Here is a 19882-nt window from a genome sequence, read left to right on the forward strand (position 1 = left end):
GGAAGTAGGTTCAGATCTGTTTGTGTCAGTGACTGTTAGTTTTTATATTCTTAAGATTCATGGAGAAAAATCATTTAAATTGATACAATATGTGCCTGCACAAGGTAATATCAACAACCAATATATTATTTCAAAATCTGGTGAGTTTCTTTATAGAGGATTAGGTTATATAGTGTGTGGGGACTCCAAAAAGAAAATAGAATTGTGTATTGATGCCTTTAGAAATATTATTTGAGGGCAATAAAATGTTCCCTGAAATTCCCTCCTGAGTGGAGAAAATGGAGTTTGTTTGCAGTAATTGCATTTTCTAGCATTTGCTTTTGCACTTTCCAATATGAGTTAAGCCAATTGGAACCTGTGATTTCGTTTTGCTTATTGGCAAAAATACCATGTAAATTGATCTGTGATGCATTTATAGAGAATGCTTTGAAAATTTTGAAATAGAGATGGCTTTTTCTTATTAGATTTAGATAGTATTAGGGTTCATTTCTATATTTTAGCCTAATGTAATAGTAACCAAAAATGTTCCCTTTCAATTTAGTCTTAATCAAGTTCAAGGAGAACATTTCTACTTAGCCCCACTGGCACTGTGAAGGGAGAGTTTATGTTCCCATTCTTAGCCTTGCTGAGTTCAAGATCTGAGCCATTTGAAACCACACCGAGCTGAAATCGGTCTAAGACTTGTCAGTCCTGGTACATTAAGATCTTGGTCACAAGAGAAAATGTAAAATTCTGTTGGACAAAATACAACATATTTCTATGTATTTGCAGTATACATGCTCTATAGACCTTAAACTACAGGGGGTTAGATGCAAATCTCACTGTAAGTGTAGATACAGGGTAATTCTGTTTAGAGGAACACCCTTCAGCTCTGCCAGACAAAAGATGTTCTTGCCTGAAAACCTTATATATTTTCCCAAGTGAATGCTATTTCATTTAAAGGATCTCTTTGACAGTGTTCACATAGCACCTATGCAGTCGTGGTAGTCCTTTTTGTATTGCTTTGCTATGGGAAAGAGAAGCATAGCAGGAACTACCATTTCCGCAAGAAGCATTTTTTTAAATGAAAGAGAAAATAAGGCTATTGTGATTTCCAGGGAGGGTATTGTTTTCAGAATTCGTTAAATTTTAAAGGGAAACTTCATAGCTGTCAGCTTTTTTGATTTTAAGTTAGGTGATTTTTTTTTTTTTTCCTCTTGAAAGCTCTGTCTTTTAGGTTACATAATTACAAGCCTGAAAAGAAAGCCTTTCCAGGGACTAGGAAGCAATCTGTGCTGCTTCTGTTTCAGACTTCATAATTTTAAAGTCAATTTGGGGGACTTTTTACACCTAAAGTTGGCAGTGCTGCGAGCTGCAAAATCTGGAGGCTTTTTTGTTTTTGAGGTTAGACTAAACAAAAACTTCAGATTCTGCCTGTTTCAAAACAAATAAATGTCATGTATTAATTGATTAAACTTTAGTGAAGCTTTCCATGTTTCAAGAAAAAATGTTTCAATAACAGTAGCCCAGTGAAATTCAAAACAACTTTGAGATCAAAACCCAACACAAGTTATCTCAGAATAATGCTAAGGAAGCCGTGGAACACTGAAGTGAAACAAAAGATTTGTCGCTTATGTTGTGCTACATTTTCTCTTTCAACAGAGAGGAGAAGGATATTAATCACAAACAGTTACATTAGAATAATGTTATGGTTGGGACATAAATACATAAAAGCAAGGAATTGTTACCAATGCAGAGCATGGTTAAATCAGATCCATAGTTAACTAGGTTCTGCAGTGTACATGGCCCTGTTGTAGGGCTCATACTGCACTTGGTGATGTTGTGGCCCAGTGTTGTGCAAAATTCACTACGTTTACCTCTGGGAGAGAGAAGGATTGGAAGCACTTGGTATTAGGTACCGCTGATTCTGCAGTATCGGACTTCTCCTAAGTGCCCATATAGGTTAAGTAGTGCCTGTACCTGCGGTCACTTGGAGAGGACCGTGTTTGCTGAATACCTTGGCACTACCACTACCTAGCTGAATTACAGGTGCTGAGGCAAGATTCACTCAATACTTCCTTGCTTTCATGGGTTTATGACTCAACCTTGGCATTATTGTAACGTAGTTTTTTGTGTTTAATGTTTCTTAGACTTGGTTTTCCATTGCCAGCATGGAAGAAATCCTAATGCATGAGTTTCAGAGGAGAAGGTAGCAGTCTGAACCTGCTGTGTGGCTCGATCCGCAAGTGTGAGTATTAACGCTAGAGCTGTCAGGCCTTGTGAAAATTAATGAAGCCTGACGGTTACAGAGTGAAAGGTCAGAGGCAGAGCTTGCACTTACCTAACATTTCTGTTTTGTTGTGTCTAACAGCGTTTTCAACAAAGAGGAGCTTTAATGTACAAGCTTTAGATTTATCACAGGAATTCAAGGGTCTCAGCCTTTGCATCTCCCTGTGCTGTGGTCTAATGTTTTCTTTGCATAAAGGCAAAACAGTTAAACTTTCATTCATCTGCTGTTGCTGTTGCCCATGTGTGTTTTGCCTTTGTTTTTCCTTCTCCAAAATTTTCTTTTGGGGGGGGGGGGGGGAAAGGCGGCATCTGAACCGATGATAGTTTAAAAAGCTGGTGGAATACTTTTCATCAAGAAGATTTTGAGAGATCTTGTACTTCAGTTATTTGTACTTCTTTAGAAGCGTGTTCTGATTTTGTGCATGTTCTGTCTTTTATTTGCCTGCTTTTTTGATTTTAATTGTTTCATTCTGTAGATTTCTAGACACAGAGAAGTAAAATGTATAGAAATTCATGGGTTTATGTTTTCAGCCAGTATGTTGGTTGACATCAGTTTTAGCTATTCCATTGAGGACTTTTTGTGAAGGCTGGTTGATTAAAACAGCCAGAATATTTTCACAGTCAGTCAATCTCACCCTAGAAAAGATGTTTGTTTTTCCTACCCAGTTTTGTATCTCAGTACTTGCAGTTGATTGTTGGTGAGAGAAGTCCAACTTACCATTTGAAAGCTCGAGTCTATATAGCTGTACTTGCACAGTCTCACTCATTTGTTGCTGCCAAAGGAGAAATCAGAGCCTTTGAGATCTCTGTCTTTCTTTTAAAAAGCTGAAAGGGGTCTGTGTATGTTGCGATTGTGCCGTAAATGCTGGGAAGAGAGAGTAACTGTGGTCCTGAGATGCAGTGGGCTTTCCATGAGAAACCTTTATGAAGAGTTACAGAGCTGCTGAACAGTAGCAGGTTCTGCTGGTTGCCCATCGGTGGGCAGCTTGGGGAGCTGTGGCCTGGCAGCTGATAGCAACCGGTGCTGCTGTGGGGACTGGAAGGCCATAGGAACGACACAAAATCTGCTCTTTCAGTGTTTATCTCTGGACGTGTACGTGGTTGGTAATAGGTGAATGCTCCATGACCGGTTTGGCACTTTGGAAGCATATATGATACACCATAAATTGGAGGTGATTCACTTGCAGAGGCATCTCGCTTGTACAGATTTTCCCTCTTTTTGAAGGGACTACGATTTGTACTTCAAGGTTTCTCAGCCCATTTCTCAACATATGGCCAAAGGGCCTTTGAGGCTATGAAATGGGCATGAAAACACTTCACGTTTCATGGAAGCGTTGTGTGGTTTGAATAGTTAATGCATGCGTACGCATATTCAGAGCTTCACAGCAAAGGCACTTGCATAACGTTTGTGTGTAAATACAGGTTTCTACCACTATACAGACAGCTAGTATCACATTATTTCTTATTCCCCTACTTCCCTGTGGGTTTTGTAGGTAACAGTAGTCAAAAAATAACATGATTTTCTATTTTTATAGGGACTCAGCAGTTAACATTCATTGCCAGTCAGACTCCTTTTCATGTCTGGCAGCTCTACAGAACTTGGGTTGTGTGACTAAATTGTACTCATATGAAGCATGCCATTAAAACGGGAATGGTTGTTCAACAGATTAAGGACTCCTAGGATCAAGTACTTGACGTGAACTTAAGCACTGGAACACCTACTTATATAGGTTAAAAAGACCCGACAACCACCCCCCACCCCCAGTTTCCCTGCCTCGTCCCATGTAATAGGTGTATTAAAAGTCAGTCAGTTGTTCAGCTAACACTGTAAAGTGATATAAGTGGTTGCAGCCAGTAAAAAGTCCTGCCTTACTGGTGTATACAGAGCCTCATTCCTTTTTTGCTACATCAGTTTTCAGCCGGATCAGTTTCCTGATCTGCTGTGCTCTGCAGCCACCAAATCCACGTGTTGGCAAAGAGGCGTGGTGGCACAGGAGTGAGGATGAATGCTTGAGGGACAAAGGTACGTGGGACTGTAGCTTGAGGGTTGACTTGTTAAATGAAAAGTCACAGAAATCTTCTGAGACTCCCAGATTACTGTATTTACTATAAACAATTTAGTATTTACAAGTTATGCACAGTTAACTATCTTTGCTTTTATTTGACCAAGAGTGATACTGACCTTTTGTCTTCCAGAAGAGAACAACTTGTCTAATTGCAATATTTTCTTAATCAATGATTACATTGTGCCCTTGCTACTCTACTGTTGAGGGCAGATGTCGAGAAACACTTTAGACGAAATAATACAAATATATATTGAAGATACACATGCACCCTGTATGTGTATATATACACAGAAATATATAAGATTTCAAATACTCCAGTATAAGTGACTCTAATTCACAGGCTTGGTGCCCTAATAATTTTTAGTAGCTGTAGTTTTAGGATTGTGATCTCACCTGTTAAACATTTAAATATTTTTAATGTAAACTCAATTATTACCCTGGGAGTTGATAATTGGGGTTTCTGATATGCTTGTCCCAGCAAACACATCAGACTCTTTTCCTAGTTTGGAAAGTGATTCTTCTTTCTGTTTTCCAGATTCACAGTATGAGTTAGAGTGAATAATATTACTGATGTGTGATGGAAAATTTAATAGTTAGGAAATTAGACTAATAAAGACTAAATGTAGCTAACAAGAATCTGGTGAAGGAAAATGAGGAGGTGCCTTTCAACCTCTGTATTGTGCTACAGCATCTGTCTCTGTACAGATAGCGTGGATGTAGGTATGCAGAGATTAATCTGGTCAAGATGAAACTAAAATACCATGGAGTAAGAGATTGCGTGTCACTGTTTATGCTTCCATATTAAACAGAGAAGGTTAGCAGATTATAGACAAAGGGCAGGACTGCCAAAAGAAAGCACACCAAAATACTTCATAAATTGTATCAGGGAGAATGAATGTTGTGCACTGCCACAGGGCTTTTCAGGAAGGGAAAACCTGAATGCGATGAATAAATAGCTAATCTGATTGCAGGTAATTTATTACTGTGATTAGTGCTATATAGTCTTTCCTCAGGGAAGAGGAAAGAAATGGATGAGTCTTCCTCTTGCTGTTCCCCTTTGCTTGGGCCTGGCTTTTGATGTGTTCGCATTTTGATGAGTGGTGTTGCTCATTGCTGGCCCCCAAGCCAGCTCTGGAAAAGGAAAGCAGAATGTGACTGGTTGTTATAAAGTCGGGGAGCTAGGTGGGGAGCCTGGTCAGACCTTGGTGCCCGTCCTATGGTAAATATTAAAGTACGTACAAATACGGAGCGAAGCACATCTCGTCTCGTTGCTGGATGGGGGACCTGGGTCTGCCGTCGTTACATCCACAGCCAGCACTGGTTACTCTCCGGCTCGCAGGCTGTGGGTGTGCAGGACGGCTGAGCTAGAGCTGACGGGTAGATGTTGCCGAACTTGGGTCCCCGTGGGGTTTCTCCTCTGGGGCCTGTTGTGCCTTATTCCTCAGTCTTGGTGTTGGTCCTTAGGTATCAGTGGTGGGACCGTGTCCAGGTTCTCAGGAGCTGACCAAGCGGAGCCTCTCTCTATATAGTCTTAATAAAATCAGCGGCTGTCTTGACACCAATTGCAGTAAATACTGTTTGGTTTTCCTTACTGATTTCAGGTGCTTATATAGCACATATAATGTTACATTTACAGGTTTTAATAGTCATTGATGCCACCACTGGTTTGTCTTTTTGTGTCCTGTGTGTCTTCATACTAAGCCCTCTTTTTTAAGGTGTCAAGATGAAAAAACATTGACTTCAAGCAAAATGTTCCAGACTTAATTGGACATAATACCAGCAAAATGTGCTGATTTTCAAATCTATAAAAATAAATGGGGGAAAATGTAAAACCTGAACATTTATCCAGTAAGATGAGAAGTTTTCTCTGCTAAAACTGGCAAATGTTGATAACTTGGCAGAAACCTGAATTTAACTTCTCCATCCTACTTCTCTGAGAATTTAATCACATCTAGCTTGTTTTCAGGGATTGATAGTTATGACAAGTGTATCAAATTTCCTGCCAGTGGTATCTTTTATGTTTCCTGAGAGAGGAGAAAATAGCAATTTTGCCTTGTGCCCAGGAGTCACAGAGAGCAGGAGTTGTAGGTACCTGCCACATCGAGTTTTTAAATAAAAATGAATTGCAGAGCAGCATGTAGCAGAGATGGGGAAGGGGAGGGAAGAGAGTGAGGCATAAACTGTAGAGGAGCATTTATTGCATCTCCCCCAGCTTTTAATCTAATGCAGCACCGCAGAGAGTTATGAATATGTATGATCTGCATTTTGTTCAGATGTGAGGTGTTTATGAAGATGTCTGCTTGTTTTTTTTCCAGGGGATTTATAGCTTTTTGTTTTTCTTTCCAGAATTAACTAATTTTGCAAAGATGATGTTTTATATATCTATATATCTATATATATATCTTGTGTAATTCATGTTTCTGTGCTGTAAATATTGAAAAGCAGAGGGTTTTGACTGGTTCCCCTTAAGTCTTATTTAGGGGAAAGTTAATCTTGTTGTAAATACTTACAACTTTACTTTGAAACTTAATATTTAAAAAAAAACCAAACCACCAAAAAGGTTTTGAAAGTTGAAAGACAAGTTTTAAACTAGCAAAGCCACGTCTATTTAGGAGAACTGTATTCATGAGAAATACATAGCATCCGATTCAGTGTTCCTTGAGGCAGATGTTGGGAGTACCAGAACTGGAAGATGGACCCATAGATTTGCACATACTTTTTGCTGCCTTTATTAAAAAACAAAACAAACCCCACCAAACTTTTCTAAATTATTATTAGAAATATACACCAAAATAAATGATTTGGTATAAGACTAGGAAATCAGGCTTATGGTGAAGGCAGTAGAAGGGAGTTCTAAGTGTGGTTTAGGTTTGACGCAAACTTATGTGTGATTTTTGGCAAGTTACAGTGGGACAGATTTTGTAAAATAACTTCTGTGAAGACACCACAGTATGGGACCATATTTTTAAGGGAGCTTAGCACCCAGTATGTTTATTTGGAAAATCTGGCACTGGTCGTTGGTACCAAGTGTTTGAAAATCTGTCTCTGAACTCCAAAAATCTGGCTCCGTGGGCTTGATCCATGCCTCGTTCCAAACAATGAAGATAGTTGCCCTGACTTGAGGTGATCAAGCCTCTACCCTTTATCTGTGACCCTCACGGTAAATGAATTAACCACACTTCCTTTTTCCTACCTGATGTCTCACTCGCTTGGGTTTCATGGTTTCTTCTACACGTGTACGTCTTACTGAAAGGAGATACTACCATAAACTGAATTATAATAATAAAGTGAAAGTTCATTGCAAGTGAATTGGAGCTTCGAAGAACAGGCTAGGTCTGGAATAACTGTGCCCCTTCTTGAACACTTTGGATTCCATACAAATTAATCCAATTAACTGCATAATTTAAAAAACAACAGCACCAGCAGCCTAATTCAGTACCCCATGCCTGGAACCCTCACACCATAGTTGTGAGGCATGCAGAGACTGCAGTCTCTGGTCCACCCACCCACTCAGACACGCGGGGTATCTCGCTGCACGTCACTCGTGTGGACTGGGGCTCGGACTGCTGACTCTGACCCAGTCCCATGAATTAAGTGGTAGGACTAAGTATCACATCTTAGGCTAATCTAAACCAGTGTGTCATCAGTTGAAAGCAAGGGAGCAATGGTGCTTTATGCCACCTTTGGAGCTGGTTTGGTGCCTACCAGCTTGTTTTGTTTAACTCTGCAGTACACGCTTTTTATTATGACACTGCTTTGTGTTACTTTACATTCTAACGCAGTTCCATTCAATGGAAGAGGAGCAGCATTAATAACTTTTGCTCAACATGGAGATGCACACAGATCTTGGGTATTTCATTCTGTCACTGCTAGCTGTCTACTTATTGTGCCAGCAATGCTGGTGTGGGAGGAAAATGTGCTAATTAAGTCCTCTTTTTTGTTATTTCAGGAAACCTACCATATGAATATAAAATAGTGATTGCTGGGAATCATGAACTGACATTTGATAAGGAATTCATGGCAGACCTTGTTAAACAAGATTACTACCGCTTTCCCTCTGTGTCCAAATTGAAACCAGAGGACTTTGACAATGTTCAGTCACTCCTGACAAATAGTATTTACTTACAAGATTCAGAGGTAACAGTTAAAGGATTCCGAATATACGGTGCCCCATGGTAAGTCTCAATTTAAACTTTCTTTGCTGTTTATTACTTGATCCACAGCAGGAATCATTCCTGTTGAAAATGCATGAAGCTACTTTGTTGCATTGCCCTGCAGAACAGTATCAAATTTAGCTGTAAACCACCCTGAAACAATTGCCACATCTTTTTTGTGGATAAATAGGCTATATTTAGCCAAGTGTGTGAAATAAGACAGAAGGAATTGTAATTATTTCTATTCTGCCTGCTGAATGCGCTTTAAAAATTGTGGACTCAATATCCACTCTGTGCTTGTGGATTAACTGCAGCGGCATCTAGTACGTATTAGGGAAGCTCCATTATATTCTATGCCATTTAGGTATTTGTCTGCTGTGCTAATAGATTACTATGGTAGCATTTAACACCCCCACAGCACAAGGTTCAAGGCAGCAGGTGCTTTAAGCGTTACTTCTGATCAGTTCTAGGCATTGTTTTCTTTTGCTTGTAGAGTTGCGATAACAAAATTCCAAACCAGTTCTGATCTCGTTCCACCCCTGTACCAGGCATATGCAGGAAAAATTGCTGTCCGGTTTTGTACTAAGGAGACTCTTCCTTGTTTTTTCTACATGTTGTTTAATTGTGATGCCTGATACCTCTGTGGAGTCTTGGGTACCACTTGTTTTAAATTCTCTTGGTAACAACAGCCACAGTCCTTTGAGGCTCTACCAGAAACTTGAACTTCAGTGATGGTGATAATCATTGTGCTACTTGGCATTCTCAGTTGTCAGCTGAAGTACTTAGATGCTAATTTATGCACACCTATAAGAAGGGTTTATTATAAGCTTATAATTTACATTTTTGATGTTAGGCTTGCTTTAAAGGTGAAAGTAGGAGAGGAAGGGGGAATGGCAGGGGTTGAACCAAAGAATGGGGCAAACCTGTACAGACATTAGAAATTTTCCCCTTCGTCTTATCTCTATTGGCTGTTCACTTGGCCTGCAGACCTTGGTGATTCATACAACAACGCACATGTTGATGCTTCTGACAATGCTTTTTTTTTTTTTTTTTGTCATATGTGTACATTAGTGCTGGCTAGAAAACTGTGATCTAGCTCTTTATCTCACATTCTTGACTTAAGCTACTAATTTTTTTAATTTAAGTCATAGCCTTTAGATAGCATCATCCTGACATTGCTTAGCTAAAAAACCCAGAACTCTAAATCCTGCAGTATCAGCTAATTGGGAAAGATTATCTTAATTCAGGTTAGGAATCATCTCTTAAAGACATTTCGAAGTAATTTTTTTAGTATAGCAGCATATAACTCACAGAAGAACACAGGGCACGTTAAGGCCTTGGGTATTGTGAGGTGGATTTCAGACTTGCTGCAAGGTGAGCAGCTGTGCGAGCTGGAGGGTTAGATGCTGAGATTAAGATTGTGTTCAGCTTCTCTCGTAGCTATGTCTCAGACTCAGAGGGCTTGTATTCTGCAGGCATCCAATGATAACAAAGCGTAGGCATCTTTCAGATTTATTTGGGGCAAAGTTACCTGAACTCAGCTTGCTACAGAGGTGCTGGAGAGATGTGGAGAACGTAGAATCCAAGTCTTGGGAAGAGGGAGCTTGATATTCTGAAATGGAGAACCTTGTGATATGCCTTCACATTTACGTTTATATGTACTGGCAAGTTGTAGTGATCTTTTTTTCCCCTCTTCTGCTTCCTGAATCCGTAATGGCCTCCAGCTGCATTTAGAAGTTCTTTCATTTTGCAGGTATACACATGGATTTCGAATGTTTGTTCTGAAATATTAAGGGATGCCACATCAAGTAACAAGTTTTAACCATAACAAGTGAATGGCATACATATTCTGACCTAGTCATGGAAGACAAATCTTAATTATTCCTCCCTATAATCCACTGATAACTGTATTTTTCCAATTAGTGATCAGTGGGAAATAAAGCTAGATTGCTAGAAAGGCACACTGAGCTCCAACCAAGTGCAGACTTCTCCTCTCTCTTGAAGGATGTTTCATTTGTGTTCAGCTGTGAAAAACTGTTGTCAAAGCGTGTTTTGAGCAACTGTTGATGTGGACTTGAGGCTATCATTTTGAATACAGCTTTTTAGATCAGCTAGTCTGTGTTCGGAGGATAGAGATACTGTTCTTCCTCTGCGCTGCACCCCCACCCCCCCCAACAGTTCCTGGAAAATGTGAAAATTCAGCCAGTTTCCTGCATTTCAGTTGGTCTTTGAGAGGAAGGAAAAGTCACAAAGTCACATCAGATACTGGAAAAATCTGTTCCAAATCTGTTCTGTGCCTGGAAACTGAGACAGAATGATCAGACAAGCCTGTTAGCACTACTTAATTTTTTTCTCCTTCCCCTCCAATCACATCTCACTCTACTACAATAAATCTTCAGATTACCCCAAAGGAAGAAAATTTGTGGGGGTTTTGTATGTATTTATGGCCTCCTTACCCCAATTAGTTCTGTCACAGAAGTGGAACACTGGTCATTAACCCAGAAGATGCTCCAGCCCTAAAATGAGATAAGTTGGCATGTTCAATTTATGTGCATTTTTGTAAGTATTTCCAGAGGGAAAAAATTCTCATTTGCTGATAAAGCTACTGGTTTTAATTTAAAAAGAGGGATCAAACCAAGAATAACAGCTGTGATTCTGGAGGTTTCAGCCTGTCAGGGGTTTCTAAGAAGTAATTGCCAGAAGACTGGGAAAACTGGCTATAAGTCATCTATCTATTTAGAAAATGTAAATTGCCAACTCAGTGTAACTACAGAAAAGAAATATCAGTCCATATTCATTACATGTTATTACTCATGGTACATCTGAAAGCTTTCTAAAGACCCAAGAGAATTCAAGTAGTGCCTCCTAACTTACAATTTAGTAGAATTTGTATGTAGAAAATAACTTAGAATACACGGGAGCATTCATGTGTATTTGCAATTGGAATGTGCGGTGGTGCATATCAACAGCCTCTAAGGAGCAGAAAATTTGAATTTAGCCTGATGGTTCTGAGAGTATTAAATGGCATTAGCTGGAGGGGAGTTGAAAACAGAGTATCAGCCCCTAAAAGGGAAAAGACCAAGGGTGGGACGTGAATCACGCTTGGAGCTCTGCTCATTTTCAGAGGTGGAGAATGTAACTGACATTTTCACACCTTAAATAGGAGATTCTTTGATGTACCTTGAAGGAGCAAAACGGCTGAAGATTCTCTATTTGGTCTATAGATAATCCACAAAAACACTTCCCTCCTTTCTTTTCCTTCTGACTTTGCCCTATGAACCTAGATTGTTTGGTGGAAAAATAATTGATAGTTTATACTTTATGCAGTCAAAGGTCTTAAAGATTCCAATGGAAACATTTTCTCCTTTGGAAATTTGAGATTGAGGCTACTTATTGAACAGGACAAAAAATACAAACAGTAATGGATATATGAATTTTTAAATCTTAAAACTCCCTTTGTGAAGATTACGTAAGCATAACTCATACTGATGTATCTGTAAAAGGGTAAGGAGAGACAGTCTGTTTTTACTGCAGCTTCGGGTGCTGAATATGTATAAGTTAATATGTATAAGTTTTATTTAAATTCAAATGTTGTTATCTTAAAATAAGTATTTCTTTTTACATTATATTTGAAATTGTTCATCCGTGCTAAGGACTGAATTTACTATAGTATGCTATAGATGTTTGAATACAAATATTCTAGCGATGTCTGTTTTCTAATGAAGCTTTAAAAGCATTCAAACCACCAGAGAACTGCAGTTAACTGGAGCCAGAATTTGTTTAAACTACGTTTTGACAGAAACAATTGTTCAGGGAGAATATTTTTCTCTTGGCTTTATTTTGTTCTGCTGTTCAGCTATATAGGTAGCTTTTTTGATTTGCTTGAAAGAAAAAATAGCTAAAATGAAAAAGTATACTGATAAACTTCTGTGTGCACAGAAATTTATGGTAGTTAATTTCATGAATAATGAGGAAATAAGCTTATTTATGAATTTTAAATTTTGTTTTCCATAAAAATTGCACAAAAAATGTCACAAGCCATAAGTATAAAATAATTGAATAAAAGAATCATTTACATTATTTTTAACTATTAAAACCTATGGGTGAATTCCACCCATATCTAGCAGAATGAAAAGTAAAACTGAAGACCCAAGACTTTCAGTATATATATTTGTTTAGATAACTATAGATAGATGAATCTTTTTGAGGGAAGAAAATGTTTAATATAAAAGCTAATTTGATATAAATCAATACATTTTAATGGTTAACAGAATCAACTTTATGGAAATAACTGAAAAGCACAAATGTAAAAGATTAAAATTGATTATAATAATGACTGAAATCTGCGATCTGCATCATTGTGATGAAAATCAATTCATCCTGAATGAGGCTGGGAATAAAGCTCTTCCCTTCTGACAGGAACAGCAGCATTGTTCAGCAGTATCCTGCACATTTGTCAAGTTGTAGCTTGTTCAGGTCTCAAGAACAGAAGCACAAAGCTGGCCTCCCAGTTGCTTTTAATGAATACTAGTGGGTTTTTCCTATGTCCAAGAATTTGATCTGTAGGGTGATCCAGAGGTCAAGAACAAACGGCTCACTATCGCTCACCTCTTCGAAGCCAAGGCTTTCATTTGCTTTTTTTAGTAACTCTAGAGGAAGTGCCTTAACTCTTTTTCAGAAGCAAAATTTTAATTGGCATAGATAATGTAGCCTTAAGAAAATATAGACAGGTTCAGTCATCTCCTTTAAAAACAATATTTTGTGCAATTTTTTCTTTTTAGCCCAGTGTAAATTTTGGGGGTTTCATTGAATGGTTTTGCAAAGTTTGAACTTATTTCTATAATTCTCTTTCTTTCATTGCTTCATTTGCAATCATATTTTAATACAAGTAGCTCTAAGTTATTACATCTCCCTTCTTCTGATCAGTGTTTTCAGACTTCGTGTTTATCCTGTCAGAAAAGCGTCAGATGTTGTTTTTTTTCTTTTCAATTATAAGTTTTGTAATGCATCATGGATTTTGCTGACAGTCTTCAAGTTCTTGAAATAGCAAGCAAATTAACAGCAGATATTGAGCGTGAGGACTGGAAAACCAATTGGCAACTCACATGATAGGATTCAGATATACTGATGGGTTGGAATGGATCTCATTTCTTTTATTTTCATAGTCTTACTTGGCAATTAGCTTGCGCCTAAAGAAGGGAGAAGTAGAAATTGGGCTACTCAGCAATAAAGTTCTTCATTGCTATTTAGCAGTGAGGAAACCAGGGGGAGACTGGACAAGACTGTTGGTATTGTACCAGTTTTTCAGGAATTCCAGCGTTTATGCGGTAGAAGTCAGCAACTGAGAAAAATACTGGCAAAGACTGAAGTCTTCTGTCTGCTTGTTAAACAAACACACCAGCACTGTAGCATGGTTGTGTTTAAAGGTGCAGGCTTCTGTTTCATTTTTCTTGGCATTTGTCCTTCAAGTCTCTCGTTTTAGGATCGAAGAATGTATTCCCTTCAGTCTAGAATTGCAGCGGTTTGTTTACATTTTTTGCCTTGTTGGGAATGTCGCTGATTTTTCTTCAGTCGTCTTGATACCAGATTCACTTCTAAGTAAAAAATTGTCCTGTTTACTTTTAAAAGCTAGCTAGCTTGCTTTCTGACTGTCTGTCTGACTCTCTGGCAGTGTCTGACTGACTGTCTTTCTTTTTGTAATTCTAAATATAAGTAATTTTTAATACTATGATGCTACCCTGTCCTAGCTACTTCTTTGAAAAGTTCTGCATCCTGGCACTGGGGCAGATAATGAAGTCTTAACCTTTCCTTCAGGCTTGACTTCAGCAGTAATAAGAGCTTTAGAGTATTCATTACTAGTGTAGGACACAATTTGTGCCTATTTGTGGGTAGAATTCTAGCCAGTTAAAACAGACATAACATGGTGGCTCTCCTAACTCTTTTGAATCTTTCCTAGTGTGGAAACAGGGATTTGAATTCCTTCAGAGCAGTACCAAACAGATGATTGTGGGAATCTGCTCTGTGTCTCTAATTACTGCTCCATTTTCCTGGAGTTCAGTAGGTGCTGCGCAAAAAAGCAAAGAGCCAGAATGAGCATGAGCTGTGCTGTTGAGGGACTAATTATTTATGGTGGTCTCCTGTCTGTAGGTTGAAGTGTGGTTTGCTCAACAAGGAGGTCATTTTGTTATACAAGTTGTGTATACAGAACACACAAGTGGTGCTACTGTTTGTAGTTTTGCTTTGGTTTTGTGTTTTTTCACTTGCCAGCTGTCCAGGAATAGGAAGTTTGCTTTCCTTTGCTGAACACTGGAATAAGACAGTGGTCAATGTGGTGTTTGTGTGCATTGAGCAGGCTGAAAACATTTGCACCCAGTGAGGAGTTAGGAAGAGTAGGGATTAACCAGAATACTACAAAACTCCTGAAATTTTCAACTCGGCTGCTAGAGACTTCATCTTGGGAGGAGGTGTGAACCCCCTTAAAGAAAAGGAGCTGGGGAAAGAGGAGGGAAGGTGGGAGTTAACCCAACTGAGGAGATGCGCTGTTCCTTACAGGATTGGACTCGGTGCGGTGTGTTGATGCTTGCTTGAATAAATTCTTCTGTGCAGCTTCTGCACTTCAGGACTCCTACTTTTCCATTTTCTTCTACCTCTATGTGCGCCGTACCTCTTTGTGGTGGTCTAGTGCAGAAGGGAAGAAAGATAAGACTGAAAACGCCATGCTGTTAAGGTTAACTGAAAAATTACTTCACTCGAGGACAACCACCTTCACAGCAGGGGAGTGGAGAAGTAAGAGAGGGGCTTGAGCTTTGACGAGCTGACATCAGAAGAGATTTTGCATTGGATGGTGCTCTTCAAGCCCTATTAGTTTCTTTCCTTTGTTGCCCCTGTACCCTAAGCAAGAAGAATTAGGGAGCAGCTGGATGCTCTGAGTGACAGGCAAAGAGGCAGTTGGAGGATGTATGGGTGAGTGCAAGCCAGGGCTTGGCTGCTGGAGCACAGAGCAGGAGGAGGTTCAGGGCCTACTGGAGAAACTGGTGAGCCGGAGAAACCAGGACTGGAGCCAGGAACTAAGTGGGAGACCAAGACTTTGCTGTAGGGGTAGGCGGACTACATGAGGGCTGTATCGCTGGAAGGGCAAGGCCCATCCAGCCCAATGTGCGTGAACGTGTGTGTGTTTCCAGCAGGGTATTTAGATCGAAACAACACATCAGTGCATTTGGCGGGGAGTTACGAGCAGTGCTGCCAGTTTAAAAGCACTGGATGCATGAATCATTTCTCAGTCAGGAGTTGTGACCCTGAGTGAGAAGAGACTACATGGGCCGATACCTTTACAGTGTGAGCGTCAACCTACACTGGAAAAATGTAGTGAAAACTCCCCACTTCAACAATGTACCTAAACGTGCCAAGTTTGGGGCATGGGTAGTTTCACTGACTCAGTGAGATTCGTAATAAACTTTGATTAAATATACCATTATCAGTTATATACAGATACGCGTATTAACAGCTTTGCTGAGTTAAGCTGTAATTGAAAAAATAGGGGTACTTTCAAGTATCTTCAGAAGATGCAGTGAAATGAAGGAGATTGGGGTAGGGGGGTGACAGGGGAGAAGGTAAGTCTTGTCCTCTGTACCATCAGGTGTGTGAAATGGGTGTAGTCTACAGGTGGTTTGCTTCATAGTTCATCTGTTCAGGACAAACAGGAAAAAGTTTGGAAGAATTTACACTGCTTCAGGTAGAGCTGATGATAAAGCTCACATGATGTGATGGGGATAAAATGCAGTAGAAATGGAAGAGAAATTATGTTTGAAAAACTGTATTTGGTTTTAATATAGAAGTAAGTCAAGTAGCAAGTGACTAGATTTTGTTAGCTCACAGTGAAGGATAAGATTTTTTATGACTGTCTTCAAGATGATTTGGGTCATATTTATCTAATACTTATTGATCAGAATGCTAACTTTACCCTGACATGTGTATAAAATGCTTAAAGTAATTCACAGAGGCTATGAAATAAAGCAGAAATTGCACAGGCACTTCAAATAAGAGAACACTGATCATGAATCTGAGCATAGACATAAAGGTCAAGAGTGACAGCTACATTCATCAGGTTTTCATGAGAATCCATTCAGTAGAATAGATCTGGCACCTTATTTCAGAAGTGGTCAACACTCATGGATTCAGTTGAAAATCAATGAGACCGCTAGGTATTTATTACCACCTCTAAAATGTTTAGGTGCTAGTCTATATTATGGTTTGTGTGCATCTAAAGTATGAGAGTTGCTGACATTTCTGACTACTAGTTAAATATCAAAATCTTAATGTGGCTGAGAGCTATGTTTGTATATGTGCACACAGAGAGAAGGCTTAAGCAGTGGTTTACAAGCAGGAAGATGTCAACAGCTTATCATTGTGCCTTCATAGATGTGGCTGAGTTGCATACACCCTTGAGTAAGTACAGAAGGCCTCACAAGCTGTGATGCCGTGCTACTTCCTCAGTTACTTTCGCACAGACAAGGACATCGTTTTACGGCCTGCATGCACAGTGTACCTGGAAGAAAGTAATGGGAGTCACCACCTAGTAACTCCATTCTGTGTTCCTCCTCGTTAGCGTTTTAGGTAAACACTAAACACAGTATCCTTTAATATATGTGCTTAGCTGTTTGCCTTATGTACTGACATGCATGTCATGCTTGGAAACCCTGTGCCTGTGGCTACTTTGACAAAGGAAATAATGCTTCCTAGAAAATGAGCTCGTGATGATTTGAAATCATCTGACAAGTGTGTCGTCGTATTTATTTTGCAAGTAATGTTGTGAGTCCTTGAGTATTGTATCTGCAGACCTGCCAACCTGTCTATCCTCTGCTTCTGGAGAGCGCTCGCCTTCTGTTTTGATACTTCAGCAGCATTTGCTGGATGGGTAGGACTGACAAGAAAGTTGTGTGGTCTGGTTCTTCAAAAAGCCAGTTTATTTCTGTACATATGTGAATCAGTGTATCTCACTGACAAAAGCTGGTATTTGCAGCTGCTAATTGTATTGCTCTCTTGAGTAAGGTTTACGGGTTGGTTTGCACCCTGGGAATAAACTTACGGCTTGTGTATCGCCTCAAACTTTATATAAGAAAGCTTTATGTAAGAAGGAAGGATGAATCTTTCAGTCTCCTTTTCCTGGCACAGATTTTAATGCATCTTGTTTCCAAAACTGGGAATGTAATAAAAAGAAACTGCAAGAAAGGTGTTCTCTTTAACACCTCCCTTGGTGTTCCATCTGGGCTGCTTGGGACACTTCCATGTCCTGCATCGCAGGAGAATGGAGGAGAAAGGCAAGCAGAGTGCTAGTCTGAAAGCTGTAGTCCTAGTGTTCCCTTTTTTAATATGGGATGCCCCCATACACTGTAATCTCCAGGGTTTTGGGCACCTGGATTTGTCTTTTCAGTTCTTAGTAAGTTTGTCTCCCTCTTCTGTTTGAATATAACACAGGTTTTGTATTTGTTGAGAAACCTAGAAAGTACCATTTTAAGGAAGAATGTCTTCCATTGCCTAGCCTGAAGATCCTTTTTTATAAACTCCTAGATTTTATAAGGTTCAAGAATGACATTGCTTATGTTTTTGTGTGTAGAGCATTGGAAGAGGTAGAGCTTTTGGGAAAGCTTAGAAAATTTGAAAATAAGGCAAGTATAAATCACTCTGAAAATATTGTTTAATCTCTCTGTAGATAAAGATGCTCCGTCACATGGAGGATGAAATCCATCCTTCCTGAAGTTAGAAGGACTTTGCTAGTTCATTCAGGATTTTGGACAGCAGGTTGGACGTGTTTAATGAAGCACTGGCTACGAGTAGTACCTGCAGTTGTTCTTGAACTGTGAAGCAGGCACAGACACAGCATTTTGTGTTGCCATTATCTTCACTACGTTTTGTTCTAGCGAATAAAATTGAACACTTTCAAAAGCAGAGAAGCAGTTTTCCTCAAAGGCATGAAAAAGTTCCATTATTTTCCATATGGTATTTGTGTAGACACTGCACATAGTTCGTGCATAACTTCTAATTGTTGAACATTAGCAAAACTCCAGGTAATGAAAAAATGTACGTTATCTTGCATTTCGTTTCATAGGGATTTATTTGTAAGACTTTTCTCTGGCTGAGTACCTTTTCCTCATGTGGTGGAATCCTGCTCAGGGCCAGCAAAATCCGCTGGCCAGGATGGCACAGCAGGAGCAGCACACCTCCTCGCAGGGTCAGATGGGATGTGTAGGATCTCTGCTGGCTCTTAGCATCTGCTACCATATTGCAGTGGCAGCAGTGTTTTGAGTAACAGCCATTCATTGTACGCCAGTATTGTATTTGCTGATCCATGTATGTATAACTGAAAAGTATAGTTCCTGCAAATTTTATAATCATCTAATATCAACAGAAATGTAAGTGATACTTAAAGTGTGAGATGAAGGTATGCTTTGTTTCAGAGAAGGATTTTGTTGTGGTTTCATAAATTTTGGAGTTAACGTACAGATTAAAATATTCAGAGATGCAGAGGCTGATTGTCCATCTGGAAGTGAGCTGCTTTAGCACAGAACAGCGAGACCTCACCGTAAGGATGTGCCTTTAGCTGATAATTACTAGCAGTCAAACTACCTAGAGTGTACACCTTTTCTTATTTATATTCCAGTCCTGTAACCTTCGCTATTCTCTTGTGCCTTTGTTCTATTAATCTACAAAACAGGGCTCGACTTGTGATTAGTCCTTAGAGGTTGTTTCTATTAATCAGGCTGCAAAACAGGTCTAGTTGGATGTTCTGTTGCAAGTGTTTAATGTGCTTTCCTCATCAGTCCACGGCACAGAGCTTCTAGGGTTGTCTTAAATGGCAATGAAATCAGTGATGTGTCTGCTGCACTTTCTTTGTGTTTACGTCTTGATTGTGTTGCTGTAGGATGGGGAAAATAGAAAGAGGAAAATAATTGCAGTCCTACAGAAAATTGCTTAAGTTAGCGACATTTGTGGCTACATGTTGATAGAGAGCTAAATGGCAGCTGCAGGACGGATCCTGTCACAGCAGAACCGCTGGTTAGGTGTGTTTTGAATGAAAAGAACCTGCCCCATCTTTAAATGGGAGGTTTGAAATTCAAGCTTTGACCACAGATAGGGGCCTAAGTTTTAAACTCTCTTATAGAGTTTTAAAGACATATCTATCCCCATAACATTCAGAGGGTCATTTAAGATAGTGCGTATTTTTCTGCAGTAGGTAGAAAGCCAGACAGATTTCTGCTGATGTATATATAACAAAAAATAATCTAAGAGTTGGCGGAATATAAGGAAAAAGCCCCAAACTGAACTGTTCTGTAACACTTCCATTATTAGAACTTATCGTAAAATTTGAACAATAAACAGCATATGTAGTGAGAAACT

The 19882-nt window shown here is 39.3% G+C and overlaps 1 protein-coding gene across 2 annotated transcripts in view; it reads left to right on the top strand.

Moving 5' to 3' along the window:
- Positions 1 to 19882, top strand: part of MPPED2 (metallophosphoesterase domain containing 2) — a 110192-nt gene that overhangs the window by 52600 nt on the left and 37710 nt on the right. For both annotated transcript variants that reach the window (XM_052811784.1, XM_052811785.1), the window contains exon 4: positions 8284 to 8509. In XM_052811784.1, the coding sequence (XP_052667744.1) occupies positions 8284 to 8509 (226 nt within the window). The remainder of the gene's footprint in view (positions 1 to 8283; positions 8510 to 19882) is intronic.

The sequence above is a fragment of the Harpia harpyja genome, chromosome 16 (genome assembly GCF_026419915.1).
Source record: "Harpia harpyja isolate bHarHar1 chromosome 16, bHarHar1 primary haplotype, whole genome shotgun sequence".
Lineage (NCBI taxonomy): Eukaryota > Metazoa > Chordata > Aves > Accipitriformes > Accipitridae > Harpia > Harpia harpyja.